Below are 18,271 nucleotides of genomic sequence, written 5' to 3' on the forward strand. Positions count from 1 at the left end.
AATTGTGAGAGAAGATAGCCACGAGGAGAATAAGCTACTTCAAGTCCCAAAAAATAACGTAGAAGACCCAAATCTTTCATATCAAACTCACAAGCCAAATGTAATTTCAACTCTTCTATTCCACTTAAATCATCCTCTGTAATAATCATGTCATCAATATAAAGAGAGAGTAATACGCGACCTGACAAAGTACAACGAACAAAAAGAGCAGAGTCATGCTGGCTAGGAAGAGATCCAATCACAATAGAGAACTTGTCAAACCAAGCTCGAGGAGCTTGTTTAAGGCCATAAAGAGCCTTCTTTAGTTTACAAACTTCACCAGGGTTGTGAGTGACACCTGGTGGAGGCACCATGTAGACTTCTTCTTGAAGATTTTCATTTAAAAAGTATTTTTAACATCCATCTGGAAAATAGACCATTGATGAACTGATGCAACTACAATGAGAGTACAGATAGTAACAAGCTTAGAAACTGGAGCAAAGGTTTCCTCATAATCCATACCATACTATTGGAAAAATCCTTTAGCAACCAAAGGAACTTTATACCGCTCAACCACCCCATTAAATTTAGTGTTAATCTTATACACCCATCGAGAATCAATTGCACACTTCCCTAAAGGAAGAGGAACAAGACCTCAAGTACATATTTGATATAAAGTAGAAAATTCTTCCGCCATAGCCTAATGCCTAAGAGGATCAAGAACAACCTCTCTATAAGAGGAGGGCTTAGACAATTGGTGAATATAAGTCAAAAAAAGAATAAAAAGAACTAGAATAAGTAGAATACACCAAATCAGGTAATTGAGTAGACTTATGAGATCATTGAGGGTAATGAGAAGGAGGATCCGCTATCATAGGAGTATCATGAGAAACAGTAGGAGCATAAGGATCATTGGGGAGCTGATGAACAAAATCTGTATTAGTGTTAATCCAACAAATAACATCATTAGAAGAAGAGGCGCTAGGATGGTCTAATTATGGGGAAACATGAGATGACATATCATCAGAGTTAGTGCAAAAAGGATCAATACGAGTGAGATAAAATTTTTAAAGATTTGGAGTCTCAGAGGGAATAGAATAGAATGAGATGTGTTCAAGAAAAATAATATGACGTGAGATAGAGTTTTTGACTAACTAGATTATAACATCTATATATCCCTTTTGACCCTCTTTGTAGCCAACAAAAACACAAAGAGAGAACCAAGAACTAAGCTTACTACGTTCAACATGAGGATGGAGGGCAAAACATGTGGATCCAAAAACTCTTAAGACAGAATAATCAGGAACAAAACCATATAGTTTTTTAAAATGAGACAAACCAGATGTAATAGAAGATGGAAGTCTATTAATAGAATGGACTACAGTAAGAATAACTTTATCCCAAAATTCGCTAGAAACATATACAGATAACAGGAGAGAATTAATGTGTAGTTTCAACAATATGTCTATGTTTTCTTTCAGCAACACTATTTTGTTTAGGAGTATCAGTACAAAAACTTTGACGAAGTGTACCATCTGAGGTAAGTAGTTCAGAAAAAAGATTGAATGTATATTGACCACCCAAATCACATCAAAAGCATTTAATAATAGCATTATGTTCAGTTTTTACCATGACACAAAATATTTGATAGATACTAAGGAAATCAAAATGATGTTTTATAAGATAAACTCAAATGTAACGAGTATAATCATCAATAAAAGAAACATAGTAACGGGATCCACCAGTGTACGAATAGGAGATGGACCCTACACATCAGAATAAACTAACTCAAATGATGTAAGAGAAACAGAGATACTTCTATAGAAAGGTAAAGCAAAGAATTTTACTAATTTGCAACCACAACAATTTGAAGTATCATGAGTTTGTAATTTTTTTTAAATTTCCTTTAGAAGCTAAATATTTCAAATGAGAAGAAGAAACATGTCCAAGACGAGATACCACAAATAAAAAATAGAAGAAGTAGATCTTAATCGAACGGATGATAAATCAACACTAGATGTAATATACCAAAAATATTGATATAATTAAATTATTTTAAGTGAAATAAATATATTTTAGTAGATAATTTATCAGGAAATAGGTTTATATGAATTTATGAAAAAAATTTATTTTTTTTTGAATTTTAAAGAATTCCTTTTATGTTTTATTGGGGATAAACGAGTAGAAGAAAAGTCTATTTTAGCTATCCTATTTAAGTGAGGAAATATTGATTTTCCAAAATTATTTTTGTTTTTCACCCTAACCCTAAAAGTCACGCCGACTCCTCTCTCGCGTGTCTCCCCTTCCTCTCGTTCGTGTTGTCGCCACTTCTCCTCACCGATTACCTGACACAGCCACCATCGCACGTCGGCCACTGCCTCTAGTCAAGCATTGACAACCCCACAATAGCTCTCTTCCTCTTGATTCAGAGACACTGCCAAAATGTTGCGGGAGGGAAACGTGGCTACACTGGCACCACCTCACTGTGATGGTGTCGCCCCTTCATCGATGTGAGAAAACCAATGCCAGTGCTGCTCCTTCATCGTTCCCCAGCAGATTCAGTGCCTCCGCCACTGCCGCAGCTGGAAGTTGCGACCGATCACAACCTCCGATGTTGCAACTTATTGAGCGCGCCGGCGCATCCTACCGTTGCTGTCGGCCTACTCAACCTCACCGTCCTGAGCCCAGCACCCCTCTCGGCGATGATGTATAGCCACTGCCTTCCCTTTCCCTCTGCCCGTCACTGCTGAAGAAGGAGGAGGCCAAGTTAGGTAACCAATTATATTAGAATAATGGTTAGCTTTGATTAGTGATGGTTAATTAGCTTCAGGTTAATTAGTAAGAGATTAATTAACTATGAGTAAATGAGATAAATTATAACTTATGTAGTTATGGGTTGAATAATTGATAGGAATTAGTTAATAAGATTTCTTATTAAGCTACTAATTAGTTTGGGAATTAATGAGTTAATTTACAAGTTGGTAAATATGGATTTTTGACCTAACTACAAAGGATTCAAATTACTAAGTTGAATAGGAACTAATAAGTTGATTAATTAATCAATAGGGTTTGATTATTGATTAATAGGCTCTTAGGTTTCTTGTATCCTATATTTGTAGGATTTGAGCTCGATGTGATCTCATAGACTTGAAGACGATTTAGACATGCTACATTGAGGTGGGTAGATACTACTTATTTTCTTGATAGTTTTGATTATAGTGCATGATTATTTACTGTCATATTTGATGAGGTTATAGTTACTCGATTACCTTAAATTTGTCATATATTGTTCCTGAGTTGATACCTTATTGGTTGTTCTTATATGTTAATATATTGTTGATAGCTATGCAGTTATGTTATATATGATATTACCAGACCCTAGTGTAAGACGATCATACCGTAGTATAAACTATTGAGTATTTTGCTAAACCTGTGTTTGTTATTTCATACTATGGTGTAGGATATTGAATATCTTAATAGACCCTTGTTGATATTTAGGCCTATATCTTATGTTCGTGAATTTGTATTATAGTATGATTATATACTTAGGCTCGTGCATACAGGGCACTGATATTATAGGTAGTATAGTTGTATACTGGTGCAAGGGCATATATATTAGTGAGATTACACTGACCTAGACTTGATGGAAATCACTCCCTAGCAAAAGGCTAGTGTATTCCACTAGGCTTTCCCCTCTGAATCAGCCCCTAGGATTACTTGATATTGATCTCATTGTTTATTATATCTACGATGATTTCATGAAGTTAGTTGAGATATTAATGCTAGGTGACTAGTAACTTGGGGACGTGGTTGTCTACTTTCTTCCTATATATTAGTAGGATTATATCGTACTATAAGTACCGAGTATCCTAGTAGACCCTTACTTGTTATATAGGCTCATGCTTATACATTAGTAAGATTCTACCATAGTGTGGTATGTCAAGTATCCTACTAGACCCTTAGTTGCTATATCCTATTAACTATTGTCTCCTATCCATAGTTGAGAGAGTCGTCAGCAGCCGTTAGTATATCCTATCGACCATTGTCTCTCATTCGTGGTTGAGAGAGTTGTCAGCGACCGTTAGTATATCCTATCTTCCATTCGTGATTGAGAGAGTCATTAGTGACCATTGGTATATACTCTATCTTCCCACGGGGCCATTCGTGGTAGAGCGTTCTCTCACAGACAATGACTAGTTATATATCATGACTGCCCACGGGACTATCAGTACCGTTCTCTCGCAGTTAGTGATAGGAGAGCCAGATAGCTACCTCATCCTGTCTGACCACCAGACTATCTGTGGTAGAGTGTTCTCCTACGGATAGTGACTAGTAATTTACCCTGACTGCCCATGGGATCATCCATGGTAGAGTGTTTCTCCTGCAGTCAGTATTTGTTATATGTTTGCTATATATCGATCATGTATTTGTTCGTACAGGTTTGGATGTACTGTATGTACTCCCGATTTATTGGTTATACTTGGTTGAGCAAGTTAGTGAAGTGCTATGTTATTGATTATACTTTTGGTTAGTTGGTGATTTTGTTGGGACATCTACATCGGTTAGTAAGTATTTTACTTGAGACTACATCTTTTGATATCCGGACAGTATATTATTCATGCGCTATTTTCTTCTACCCACTAAGTTGTTGTACTCACTACCCTCTTGCTTTTCATTTGACTTTTAGGTTAGGAGATAGAGAAGGTGTTGTGTTGCTCAAAGGTTGTGGCTGTCAGCCCCACTCAAGTTTGGATTTCTATTTGAGTTGTTGGTGTACCTTTCGTTGTTTTAAAAATTTTGGTTTTCTTTTGTACCGAGTAATTTATGTTGTTAGTTATGTTTTTGGTTAGTTTAATATGATCACATGTTCATGTATACATACACGCATTGTCATTAGTGACTTGGTGTTATTATATCACATTGGATTTTGTGTTGATTTGAATTTGTTTAATATCGAGTATTTCCTATATTGTCACTAGAGGGTACCATCCAATTTGGTGGATAAGTATACCCTCGGGGTATGACAATTTTATTGATATCAGAGCATGGTTTGAGTTCAAATGCTGGATTTTGTATTTTTGAGATTTTGATCTCGTTTCGATTTACGATTTTTTTTTAGAGTTTGGGATAAGGCAAGCCAAAGGATATCTCTGAGATATAGGAAGTAAGGTATACTTCTGATGATTATCTTATCTTCTATGTTCACTATCTTGTTAGATTATGGTTAGACACTCACTAATTTAGTTGGATTGTGTATCTGTTTCTATATCTGCCTAGTAGGTACTCAGGTGTACCATGATGACACTTAGTTAATCAACCCTATTTGCAATTGTGGTCAAGGTCAACCATGGAAGGGCCTAGTGACCCGTTGAGAACTTGACCTTGATGAAGAGAATATTGTTTCTCTAGTAGCGCTGACTGATACTATGTCGAAAAGAAAAGATCAAATATCTGTCAACAACCTAGTGGAGATCAAGGAATACAGTCTCAGGTCATCCGTTGTTATTACTAGTTTGGTAAAGGACAAGGAATATATATCCATACTCATAGTTAGTAGAGGATCGATGCATCCTAGTCATGGGGACTTTGACCATGAATTGCTTGTATTTGGTTAACTAACCTAGAAAGTACCTCTAGTATGTGATCTGCACCGATACAGGAAAAGTGTAGAGCTAGCTGTTTAACACTTATAAGATACATCCGGATATCTTGACCTGATGCGAAGAAGGATATCGACCACATATCATTATTGGTTTGGTCAGTAAAGAACCAATTTACTCTGTTTCATAGAGTTTCTGACCTTAGGTAGGTTGTGCCTAATTAGATAACTTGGAGGGCACGTTTGAGTACATGATTTGTATAGATGTAGACAAGGTGGAATTAACTGCATACCATCTCCAGAATCAGGCCGTACTTGATGGAAAATGCAGAAGATGATGTTTGGGGAACAATGCATCACTTGGTTTTATTTCAAGATGCCTTGTAAAGGCAGTGCCTTCCCACTCCATAGTATAATAGATTGCAAGGTGATGGTTAGTCAACTCGCCTAAAGCTTTTCTATAGAAGATTTTGACTCATGGATCGGTCGTACATGATTGATAACCTTGATGGTACATTGGAGTTTACGACCCATAATGATATGGAGGATGTAGTATTATCTATTTAACACCTATGAGATCTGATCGTAGTTGAGTGGAAATTAATGATGATGATTTTCGAGTGGCAGAGCATTAATTGACATTTATTTCAATCAGCTATCTTGTGTTAGTGCTCCTCTGTAGTGTAATGGATTATAAGATAATGGTTAGTTGATCTAACTAACATTGTCTCCATCAACTAGTTCAAGACCTTGAACACATGATCATTTACCCAAGGTCTTGAAGTCTATATTATATCAGTTTAGTCGACACTTTATCAACACATGTTGGAGGATATTTTTGGATAAGATTAGTAGGGTTTCTATACTCATATCGCATGGATTAGCCGCATCTTTACCACCTGGAGAGAGATGATCATCAATCAAGAAGTCTAGGAATGTCCCTTGGACTTCAGTAGTCATACACTTGTAGGTGGATGACTTTGTTTTGCTCTATCATTGTTTAGGAAGTGATCAAGTTTGATTGATGTTGAGGATGATTTGAGACATTGATGGATATTGTGAGATCAGATTTGGTGATATGTCGATTTTTGATGGTCTATTAGTGGATATGGACTTAATAATTTATTATTAAGTATTTGTCGTTGATTGTAGCATAAGGAGTGGCATGGGGTGATATTTATAGATTTGATGATTTACAATTGGTGATTAAATCCGTTGCAGTGATATTATGGTTGAGTGTACCTAGGTGCGAATTTAATGAACTTTGGACTAAATATCTTCAGCACACGCTTATGTTATTTTCTCTAGTTGATTGGATGATTGACTCTATATACTATGGTGAATTAAGGGAAGAAGAAGGATGCATGGTTGAAATGGTCTAACAGGTCCAGACGACTTAATACGAAGACCATCAGGAATAAATATCCCTAGTGATAATAGAGGATTTATTCTTTCCAGTGTCACTCGTTGGGGAGCTTAGATCTTCTTTGTTGAGAAGAAGGATGAATTGTTGATAATGTCTAGCAAGTGAAGACAACTTAATATAGAGACCATCTAGAGGATTTGTTGATCAACTCAAGAACATATAGGTATACTCTAAGATCACATTAAGATCCTGAATCAAGGATCTAGATGGGGGAATGTATACCTAAGGTACCACTAGAGGGCAAACCTACATGAGAAGAGGCAAATATGGCATGTGGCTAAGATGCAAGAAACTTCTGAAACTATTTGGTAAGAGCAACGATTATGGTATTGGATGATTGAGTCACTCTAGAGTATGTAAGAGGAACTACTGCTGCCATGTTGGGTGCTCCATGTTTAAGGAATCATTGTTGTGGTTAATTAACTAGCGAATTTCCATGGAGATGGTAAAATCAATAGTCAAGTTTTTTGGTCGTCAGGTGAACTTAAATAACTCAAAATCCGATCTCCACCGTTCAAAATGTAGCCCTAGATGTGAGGAACGTTCTCTCAAAGTTTGAAGGTGATCCAACGGTTGAAACTCAAGAAAATACAATTCTTTTATAGCCACCTCAAAGAATTCTGAAAATAAAACTATTAGATGGTTCATCAAGAGAGGAGATGAGGAGATGGATTGACTCTGATACCATGTGAACAAAGCAAAGAATGCAAATAAAGTGTCAAAGACAACACAAAGTAGAGAAAGAATTAGCCGCAAAAGGAGGCTATATTACCAAAAAACTTAAGTTTACAAAGGAAAAGAAAATATAAATAGACAATAAAATAATAATAAAAGACTAATCTACCTTTATATAATAATAATTTATCATATACTAACAGCTACATATTCAAAAATCATGCAGACTAACAATAACTAAAGATAGTTTAACGACTATATTTGAAGATGATGATGCTTGCATTGTACAACTAAAGGGAGGTTATATTTAAGGGGATAGAATAAAATATATTTCACTAAAATTTTTCTACACACATAACCTCTAGAAGAAAGGTAACATTGATGTCCAATAAATTTCTTAAAGTAATAATGTAGCTGATTTATTTACAAAAGTATTATCGATATCGATATTTAAAAAATTGATGTATAAGGTAGGGACTCATCAATTAAAAGATGCTCGATGATTGAAATGAGGGATATTTCTATTGTGCTTTTTTTCTTTTCTTTAGATTTTTTTTTTCGATTTTACTAACAAGGTTTTAGCAACACAGTATTGGATTCTCAATCAATTATTTAAAATGGAGTGTTATAATAAATAATTAATTTGATTTTATTATTAAGTGATAAATCATTGTATTCTTGTATTTTTTTTCTTCTATTTTTTATATCACTCCATGTATCCTATTTAGTGTTTGATAGAAATAAAATACAAGACAAATTTTTCTTCAATTTTTTCTTCCTTTGCTATTAAATTATGACAAATTTTATTTATTATGTGATTATAACATTTTATATAAATTTTACTTTATCAATTATATTGTACTATTGTCTGTACCAACATCTAGCTCCGCCTCTTATGCAAGTGTCAATGAGTATTATCATCATACTCTGAATCTAAATAATACAAATTTATGATAAATGCGATATTTATGGTTTATGATTGCCACGCCCCAAAAAACGGAAACTCAAATTGGAATCAAATTGGTCGAAGAAATGATCAACTAAAATATTGACATAAGCCACATAATGAGATTTTGGAATCCGCATGGTTGAATGTGCGGGCCACGCACAAGTTTGGCCACTAGTCCACATTCAGTGGCAACTTAATTAATTTCATTTAAAAGGAGCAACACATAATTACTAAAAGCACATGAATACTTTTTATATTTACATATTTGACATTTCATCCGTCTTCATAGTTTGATCCGTCGAGAAAAAAATGCTTCACGAAACCTGTTTCCCACTCTTTACTGGCTTCAGCTAACCAATAGTTGACCGGCATGTGGAAGCTGGACAACCGGTCCGGCAGGTAAAACCTCTGGCCGATCCCCAAATCCCAGACCGGAATGCGCTTGCACCGGAACTTGAATCGGCGCTGAAAGCGGAGATGAGGTAGCGGCCGGCAACGCCGCGGCCGCTGCCTCGCCTCGTTTCCTCCTCTTCGGAGATGAGATCCAAGAGGAGGACGACGAGGAGGAGGAGGAGGAACAGGAGGGGGAGCTGGGTTCCACCGAGGACCGCTTCAAAGAAGACGAGGCTACGGTGGGTGTGGACGCCGCCGTGTCCTTCTCGGAGCCGATCCGGAGCGGAAAATTGAGCAGCGCCCGGGATCCCCGCATCCGATAGGCGGCGCGGTCGTAGGCAAGGGCTGCCTCCTCCGCCGTCTCGAACGTGCCCAGCCACACTCTCGCTCCGTTTCTTGCCGGATCCCTAATTTCGGCTGCGAATTTCCCCCAGGGCCGCTGCCGCACCCCTCTGTAGTGCCTCCCCTTCGATATCGCCGCCCTCACCGTCGCCTTCGAACCCGTTACGCCCGTGTTCTGCTGCTGTAGGGACATCTGGACCAGAGGAGGCTGTTGCGGGGCCGGATCAATCTCTTCCTCCCGCTTGACGCCGGAGGGAAGCCAGCCATGGTGGAAGGCGTCGCGGAGCGCACCGTAGATCACCATGTCGTCAGAGTCATCGATGCGGAAGGGAAGCCCGTCCGACCACAAGTTGGCTATGAGGCTGCCAAAGCTGGAGCTCCGGCAGTAGGCCCTCGCAACGGAGCCAGACGACGCTGGCTCGCCGGGGTCGGCGAGTCGGGTATGGCGTCCGAGAGGCTCCTGGGAGGGAGATTGGGGCATTATTTGTGGATGTGGTGACCGAGCGGTGAGGATAAGTGATTGGCAGTGAGACTTTTCGGCCTTTACCTCTAAGCAAGGGAAAGGGAAGGAATGGAAGTTTATATAGCTCAACAAAGTGGCTCGTGCTTCCTGGAAGCTTCGCATTAAAGAGCACGTGACAGAAGTCATCATTCCAGTGAATAACTAATTTATTTATTTCTCGGTATATGGGTGACGTCACAGATGAGATCGTCCTCCATCACAATTTTTGTCGCATGCGCAGTAAGCGGGCCAGCGGCTGCGTGGACCAAGTTGGTTGCTGACGTACCGTTCAATCCTTCAATTTATTTATTTTTTGTTTTATTGAAAAGTGAATTGGATTTAGTGGCCGTATGATCAGGTTAAGGTAGCAAAAATAACAACTCATGGCTGTTCCTGTTTGCCATTGGAAACAAATAATTTTTTTTTAAAATAGATAGATAGATAATTTGTTGGAAAATCTATCAAAATTAGATGTGTCATCTAAAAATTTATCATTAAAATATCTTTAATATAATGAAATTAAATTATTTCTACTGTTTACAAAATTATGGTTGATTTAAGTTTAATAATTTTTACTAACAAACTTGAGGATTTGTATTAGCATGAATGTGTAAATATTATATATATTTGATAAGAGCATGCTAACGGAGGAGACATGATCAAGTGCGTCATGGAATATAATATAAATATAAATAAATCATCAACATTTAATTCTTATAGCAATTGATAATTTAGAGCTTACTTATAGTTATGAATTAACATGTTCCTGAAAAGCATTGATATAATTTGTTTGTGTTGGTACAATCGAGTTCTATGATTTTAATATTTATTTAGCAATATTAAATTAATATTAAATTAATATTTATTTAGCAATATATTTAATAGAGCTGAATCAAGACTGGTTAAGTAATTAGGTCAAGATTGACCAAGTCAATGAGGAGTTCAAGCAAAATAAGATTGATTGGATACTTGAAAGTGAGTAGTAAAATCTAAGCAAATCAAGGATGATTAAATATTTAGGAGTTGATGAGAAATCCAAATAGATTAAGAATGATTAAAAGCTTGATAATCAAATGAAGAAGTTCTGATAAGTCAAGATTGACCTAGGTAAGATATTTACAATGGATTCGAGTATGAGTATGTACACCTTTGACATACTTATTGTTGGATCGAGAAGCGCTAGAGGGGGGTAGAATAGCGCTCGCGGCTATTTCGTTCGATTATCGGAATCGTAAAACGTTCGTTGAGTAATTAAAGCAGCGGAATAAAAAACAAACACACAAGAACACGGTTGTTTACTTCGTTCGGAGCCTAGATCGACTCCTACTCGAAGGCCCGCGATCCTTGATCGCTTTCGGTGGGCAACAACTATAAGCACGATTATTACAAACTAAGTATTACAATAAGTGCAATAAATAAATCTATACCAACGATGGAAAATGAAATCTCGGAGCTCAGGGTCGTCGGTCACGAGTAGCAGCACTTCGAAGCGTCTTTTGGAGCAGCACATGAATGAGAGAAAGCTTGGAATAGTTGATTTGAGGTGCTGCTCGAACCCTGCTTTTAAACAGTGTTCAAGGCGCCTTAAACAAGCTCCAAGGCGCCTTGAAGCTGAATTCTATCCCGATCAGTTCGCTGCGATAAGCCTTTGACTGCTGTGACCTGAAGGCGCCTTCAACGCCCTTCAAGGCGCCTTCAGGCTTCTGTCCAAGGCGCCTCCAAGCTGGTTTCGCAGCCAGATCAGGTTTTGCACCCGAGGCGCCTCCAAACTCCATGGAGGCGCCTCGGACACTGTTCATCCGAGGGTAATTGTGCACTTTGGTCCCTGCAAGATATGTTAATCACAAAAACACCCTGCAACACAAAGTTAGCATGAAACAACAGTATGAATATGATAAAGAATATTGTAACAGTCTCCGGACTGTCCGGGTCTGACTTCGGATTTCCAACCGGAAACCCTAGGTCGACCCGACGCCTACTGTTCCCTCTACGGGGAACGCGTCATCACCTACTCCACTCAGGAGATTTACCTATTGCCAGTGCGATCCTCCAGATCGACTGGACTTTTGCTCAGCACTCGATGCTTCGGGACTTTCTGCTGGACATCCGCTTCCCGGCTAGTCCAGTCTTTCACCTGGTTCACGACACCAGGACTTTCCACCTTACCACCCCCTAGGACTTTTGCCTGAAGCCATCGACCTGCCAAGACTTTTCGCATAGGGTTACCACCCCCTATGACCTAGAGTTACCACCCCTAGGGTTTTCCCTTTGCCTAACCGCAGCTAGGACTTTCCTGAAATACTCAAGCAGACTTGTTAGATCACAAAACACCTTAACTTTGAATCCTTTGCCATTATCAAAACACGAGTTCGATCGTCGGATGCTTCCTGCACCAACAATCTCCCCCTTTTTGTTTATGGCAACTCAAATTCAAAGTTAAGTAAGCAGATATTAAATAACGAATAAATGAAAATATTTAAAGCAAGCTTAGCAATTTTGCTAAAGTAAACTCTATGAATTTAAAGTATAGCACCAAGTTTAGGCTTCCCCTTGACTGTTACTCTGGTATCAATTTTGCTAAAGTAAACTCTATGAATTTAAAGTATAGCACCAAGTTTAGGCTCCCCCTTGACAGTTACTCCCCCTTTAATATTCATTATTTTGAATTTTCTACTCTCATTTTACAATTATTTGAGTATTTGAATTTGCAATTTGCTACTCTCCTCCTTTTCCATATATCAAAAATAATCAAAAAATAGTTATTTGATTTTTAAAGAGGGATAACAAGATTTTGACAACACTTAACATTTTATAATTTTCATTTCTTACCTTTAGCTAAGTGAAAGGTTGATGTTAGCTCTTTGGAAACTTAGTTAAAATTAGAAAACCACTAGAAGGTGGAACCTTTTGACAGTCTTTAACTAAGTTGAAAAAGCTAGTAAAACTATATGTAGATAAGTACTTGTTTAGATTTTGAAAATTTGTTAGTGAAATATTTGGAGCCAAGTGATTTTTAAGAAAACATATTTTGGGGGCTAAGTTTTAAAATTTTGTAAATAAAGATTGGACCTTAGCTAAGCTCTTTGCAAGTATTGTATTTTGAAAACTATAGCTTAGGTTAAAAAACTTAGCTTAATTTTAAACAATATCAAATTTTAGGACAAGGAGGGAGTGAAGTAGCTAAAAATTTGGTTTAGGTTATTTAGTTGGTCCTTAAGTCCAAGCATGAGTCAAGTTCAATAGATTTCAAATTATCCAGTTTTACTTTTAGAGATATCAGAGCCCTAAAGATCACACATGCTTAATCTGAAAACTGAGTATCCTTTTACCAATTGTCTAACCTTTAGCTACTTGCTGATTGCCTAGAGGGCAATAACTTTCACTTGGTTAGTCAAGTTAAGTCAATTTGGTCCAGATAGATTTGACTAGAGCTGGAAAACTTGACTTGATTGATGTATATTGCGTGTTTAACGCCCAGACTCATATTGATGCACAAACATAAGCATTCTTGAGTTCAGGCTGTACCCTATGCATCTCACACCGTTCTATGTCTTTCAAACACAATTAAGGTATACTTAGGTATTTGTGAGATGCTCTGGCTTAAATCTAGGGGAACATGATTTCTAGAGGGAAAGCCTAAGTTAAATCCAATTTTTGAAACTTCTAAGAAAAAGGGATTTTAAAATTATTTTTCCTAGAATTTTAAAAAAACATGTAAAAGCAAGATGATTAAAAAGAAACACCTATTCTACCCAACACATTCCTATTTGCCTTCTAAGTGCACTGAACTCAAATTCAGGTAAGGGTTTTGTAAAAATGTCAGCTAGGTTTGATTTGGACTCAACATGGTTGAGTGCAATTTCACCCTTAGCTACGTGATCCCTTACAAAGTGGTGTTTTACCTCTATGTGTTTAGTCCTAAAATGGTGAATAGGATTTTTGGTCAGATTAATTGAACTGATATTATCAATAAAGATTTTTGTATTTTTATATTCTAGTTGATAGTCTTTTAATGTATGCATCATCCACAACAGTTGAGATGCACACTCTCATAGGGCTATGTATTCAGCTTTTGTGGTAAATAAAGCAACACAATGTTACTTTCTGCTTGACCAACTTACTAGGCATTGACCTAGAATTTGGCAGCTACCACTTATACTTTTTCTGTCTAATTTGCACCCGGCATAGTCCGAATCAGAATAGCCAAAGAGGTCAAAGGTGCAAGTTCTAGGGTACCAAAGTCCTACATTTAGAGTGTCTTTAATGTACCTAAGTATTCTTTTGACATATGTTAGGTGTGACTCTTTTGCACAGGATTGGTATCTTGCGCACATACCTACTACAAACAATATATTGGGTCGACTTGCAGTTAGGTAAAGTAAGCTACCTATGGCACTCCTATAGTACTTTGGATCTACTGGTTTTCCTTCTGGGTCAGAGTCAATATTGATATTGGTTGCCATTGGAGTATTTATTATTTTTGAATTTTCCATGCAGAATTTTTTAATTAACTCCTTAGCATATTTAGTTTGATAAATGTAGATTCCATATTTGGTTTGTTTTATTTGTAAGCCTAAGAAAAAGTTGAGTTCCCCAACCATACTCATTTCAAATTCATTTTCCGTTAATCTAACAAATTCTTTTAAAAACTTTGAGTTAGTTGAGCCAAAAATTATATCGTCAACATAGATTTGGGCTATAAAGATGTCTTTTTCTATAGTTTTTACAAATATGGTTGGATCTATTTGTCCTTGGTTAAAGCCTTTGGATATTAAATAATTAGATAATCTTTCATACCATGCCCTAGGGGCTTGTTTTAGTCCATATAAAGCCTTTTTTAGTTTAAATACATGGTTTGGGTAGTCTAAGTCTTCAAATCCTGGGGGTTGGCTTACATAGACCTCTTCTTTAATAAACACATTTAAGAAGGCTGACTTGACATCCATTTGATATAATTTAAATCCTTTATGGGCTGCATAGGCTAGCAACATCCTAATGGATTCGAGTCTAGCTACTGGTGCATATGTTTCATCATAGTCCAAACCTTCAACTTGGCTAAATCCTTTGGCTACTAGTCTAGCTTTGTTTCTTATTATATCACCCTGATCATCCAACTTGTTTCTAAAAACCCATTTGGTGTCTATTATTGATTTATCTATGGGTTTAGGTACAAGGTCCCAGACTTGATTTCTTTCAAATTGTGTTAATTCTTCCTGAATTGCAATGATCTAATCTGGGTCAGGTAGGGCTTCTTCTATAGTCTTAGGTTCAATTTTAGAAATAAGGGCAATCTGACTAAGGTTTCTATAGGAGGATCTAGTTCTGACTCCTAGGTTTGGATCACCCAAATTTTAGTCAGGTGGGTGAGAGGTACTTACTCTAGTTGGTCTTATTTGTGGGTCAGAAATTGGTTCTTCTGGTTTATTAGGGTTAGGTTGGATTTCATCATCTTCTATAGCTCTTGGATTGATGTCAATATTTTCATTTATATTAGGTAGGTTGCTTTCTTCATTAAAGATTACATTAGTTGTTTCTTCAACTTTCAAGGTATTTTGATTATATACTCTAAAGGCCCTACTGGTTGAGGAGTATCCTAAAAATATTCCTTGGTTAGATTTGGGTGTAAATTTTCCTAAGTAATCTTTAGTATTTAAAATGTGAACTTTACAACCAAATACCTTTAAATAGTTTAGGTTGGGAATTTTATGGTAGTAAAGTTCATAAGGTGTTTTATTGTGAGGTTTGTTAATGAAAATTCTGTTTTGAATATAATTTGCAGTATTTATTGCTTCAGCCCAAAATTGATGATTTAAATTATACTCGTTTAACATAGTCCTAGCGGCTTCTTGTAGTGTTCAATTTTTGCGTTCCACTAGACCATTTTGTTGGGGGGTTCTAGGACATGAAAATTCATGTTGGTATCCATTTATTTTATAAAATTGGGTAAACTTATGATTTTCAAATTCCCCCCTGTGATCACTTCTTATTCTTTTAATTTTAGTATCTTTTTCATTTTCCATTAATTTGCAAAAATTACTAAATATTTCATAGGTTTCATCTTTTGTTTTTAGGAATTTTATCCATGTGTACCTAGAGTAGTCATCAATTATCACTAAGCAATATTGGTTCTTACTTAGTGACTTGGCTCCATGTGAATCAAATAGGTCAAGGTGAAGGAGCTCAAGTAAAGAGTTAGTTCTTTCTAGGTTAGTTGACTTGTGGGTTGACTTGGTTTGTTTTCCTTGTTGACAAGCATCACAGATTGAGTTTTCAATAAATTTTAATTTAGGCAAACCTCTAACTAGACCATTTTGACTCATTTTTGAAATGAGTCTAGTGTGAGTGTGACCCAGTCTTCTGTGCCACAGTTGGGTTTCCTTTTGTTGTGTCAAGAGACACTTTATTGAGGATACTGATAGGTCAATTGTGTAGATGTTATTCTTCCTAAGTCCCTTAAGTCTAATTTTAGGGTTTTTGATGTTTTTAACTAGACACCCAGATTTATCAAAATTGACTAGATATCCACTGTCACACAATTGACTTATACTTAGTAAATTAAAGTTAAAATTTTCAACCAATAAAACATTTCGAATAATGAAATCGGAACTAAGTTCAATATTACCTTTTCCGATTACTTTAAGTTTACCGTCGTTGCAGAATGCAACCGATCCTACGTTCTTGTATTTGAGTTTAGTAAACTTCAACTTATCTCCAGTCATATGTCTGGAGCATCCACTATCCAACATCCATTGATCCAATTCCTACACAAGAAGTAGTTGAATTGGTTTCTTTTAATGGATTAAAGATAGCTTAATTGAAGTAGACTCCCAATCTAAGTTAGCAAGCAATTAATCCTATGGTTGTTTTTAATTAAATTAACGTTTTGAGAAGTTTTGGAGAGTGTTTTGAATAAGATTTTGAAATTAAGTTTTAAAAGGATTAAGTTAATTAATTTTCAAAATAATTTTAAGTTAATTAATTTTGAAAATAATTTTAAGTTAATTAATTTTGAAATAAGTTTTAAACGATTTAAAATGATTTTCTAATATTTGAAAAGATTTTGAAATTACGTTTTAAAATAATTTTAAAATTGAGTTTTAAAATAATTTTGAAATTAAGTTTTAGAATAATTTTGAAATTAAGTTTTAAAATAATTTTGAAATTAAATTTTAAAATCATTTTAAAATTAAGTTTTAAAATCATTTTGAAATTAAGTTTTAAAATCATTTTGAAATTAAGTTTTAAAATTTTAAAGTCATTTTTAAATTAAGTTTTAAAATAATTTTGAAATTCAGTTTTAAAATCATTTTGAAATTAAGTTTTAAAATAATTTTGAAATTAAGTTTTAAAATAATTTTGAAATTAAGTTTTAGAATCATTTTGAAATTAAGTTTTAAAATCATTAAGTTTTAAAATAATTTTGAAATTAAGTTTTAAAATCATTTTGAAATTAAGTTTTAGAATAATTTTGAAATTAAGTTTTAAATAATTTTGAAATTAAGTTTTAAAATAATTTTGAAATTAAGTTTTAGAATCATTTTGAAATTAAGTTTTTTGAAATTAAGTTTTAAAATCATTTTGAAATTAAGTTTTAGAATAATTTTGAAATTAAGTTTTAAAATAATTTTGAAATTAAGTTTTAAATTTTAGAATAATTTTGAAATTAAGTTTTAAAATCATTTTGAAATTAAGTTTTAGAATCATTTTGAAATTAAGTTTTAGAATCATTTTGAAATTAAGTTTTAAAATAATTTTGTAATTAAGTTTTAAAATCATTTTAAGTTAATTTTGAAAATAATTTTAAGTTAATTAATTTTGATTGGTTTAATTTAGTTGAATTAACTTGATTTAAGTTTAAGTCAATTTTAGTTTTAATTTCTTAGTCATCTCACCCGATCTAAATTTTCAATCAGGGAACCCTATAATTGTTGTGAGATGAATTATGGTTGAAGTTTAGGGTCTGGTTTAACTTTGTGTTAGATTCAGGTTTAGTTTTGGGTTCAACAAGTAAGCATTCTTTGGATAAACTTCTGGGCTATGTTGAGTCACAAGGAACTCATTAAAGTAACCATGCCTTTGAGGTTTCCCAAATAGTTCTACCCATTGAACTTAATACTAAACCTTGGTCTAACTAGTTAGGATCCATTTAAGGGTAGCTTCGGTCAGTTCCACTTGGTCAAATGCACCAGGTCGAAGCCATATCTTCCTAGACATGCGATGCCCAAGCTTCCCTAACGTACTATCATCCAAAAACTTCACGAGTACTGTGGGTCAAGTTAAACCTATTCCGTTTTAATCTAACCTTAATTACCCTGCCGGGTAATCTACTCTTGTTTTACCCATTTCGGGTAGATTAAGTTCAGTTACCCAGTCGGGTAGTTCAGTTGAGGGTGCCAGCTATTCTGG

At 35.5% G+C, this 18,271-nt stretch overlaps 1 protein-coding gene across 1 annotated transcript; it reads right to left on the bottom strand.

Moving 5' to 3' along the window:
- Nucleotides 1-8,699: 8,699 nt before the first annotated feature.
- LOC121985310 (ethylene-responsive transcription factor 2-like) lies at nt 8,700-9,912 on the bottom strand. Its single transcript, XM_042538675.1, has one exon. It carries the CDS (start codon nt 9,842-9,844, stop codon nt 8,975-8,977), a length of 870 nt encoding a protein of 289 aa, XP_042394609.1. The 5' UTR covers nt 9,845-9,912; the 3' UTR covers nt 8,700-8,974.
- Nucleotides 9,913-18,271: the final 8,359 nt, after the last annotated feature.

Source organism: Zingiber officinale, chromosome 5B, assembly GCF_018446385.1.
Source record: "Zingiber officinale cultivar Zhangliang chromosome 5B, Zo_v1.1, whole genome shotgun sequence".
NCBI classification, from domain to species: Eukaryota; Viridiplantae; Streptophyta; class Magnoliopsida; order Zingiberales; family Zingiberaceae; genus Zingiber; species Zingiber officinale.

What these genes read in the sequence shown, in the direction of transcription:
- LOC121985310 (XM_042538675.1), bottom strand. Translation starts at nt 9,844, where the DNA reads ATGCCCCAATCTCCCTCCCAGGAGCCTCTCGGACGCCATACCCGACTC.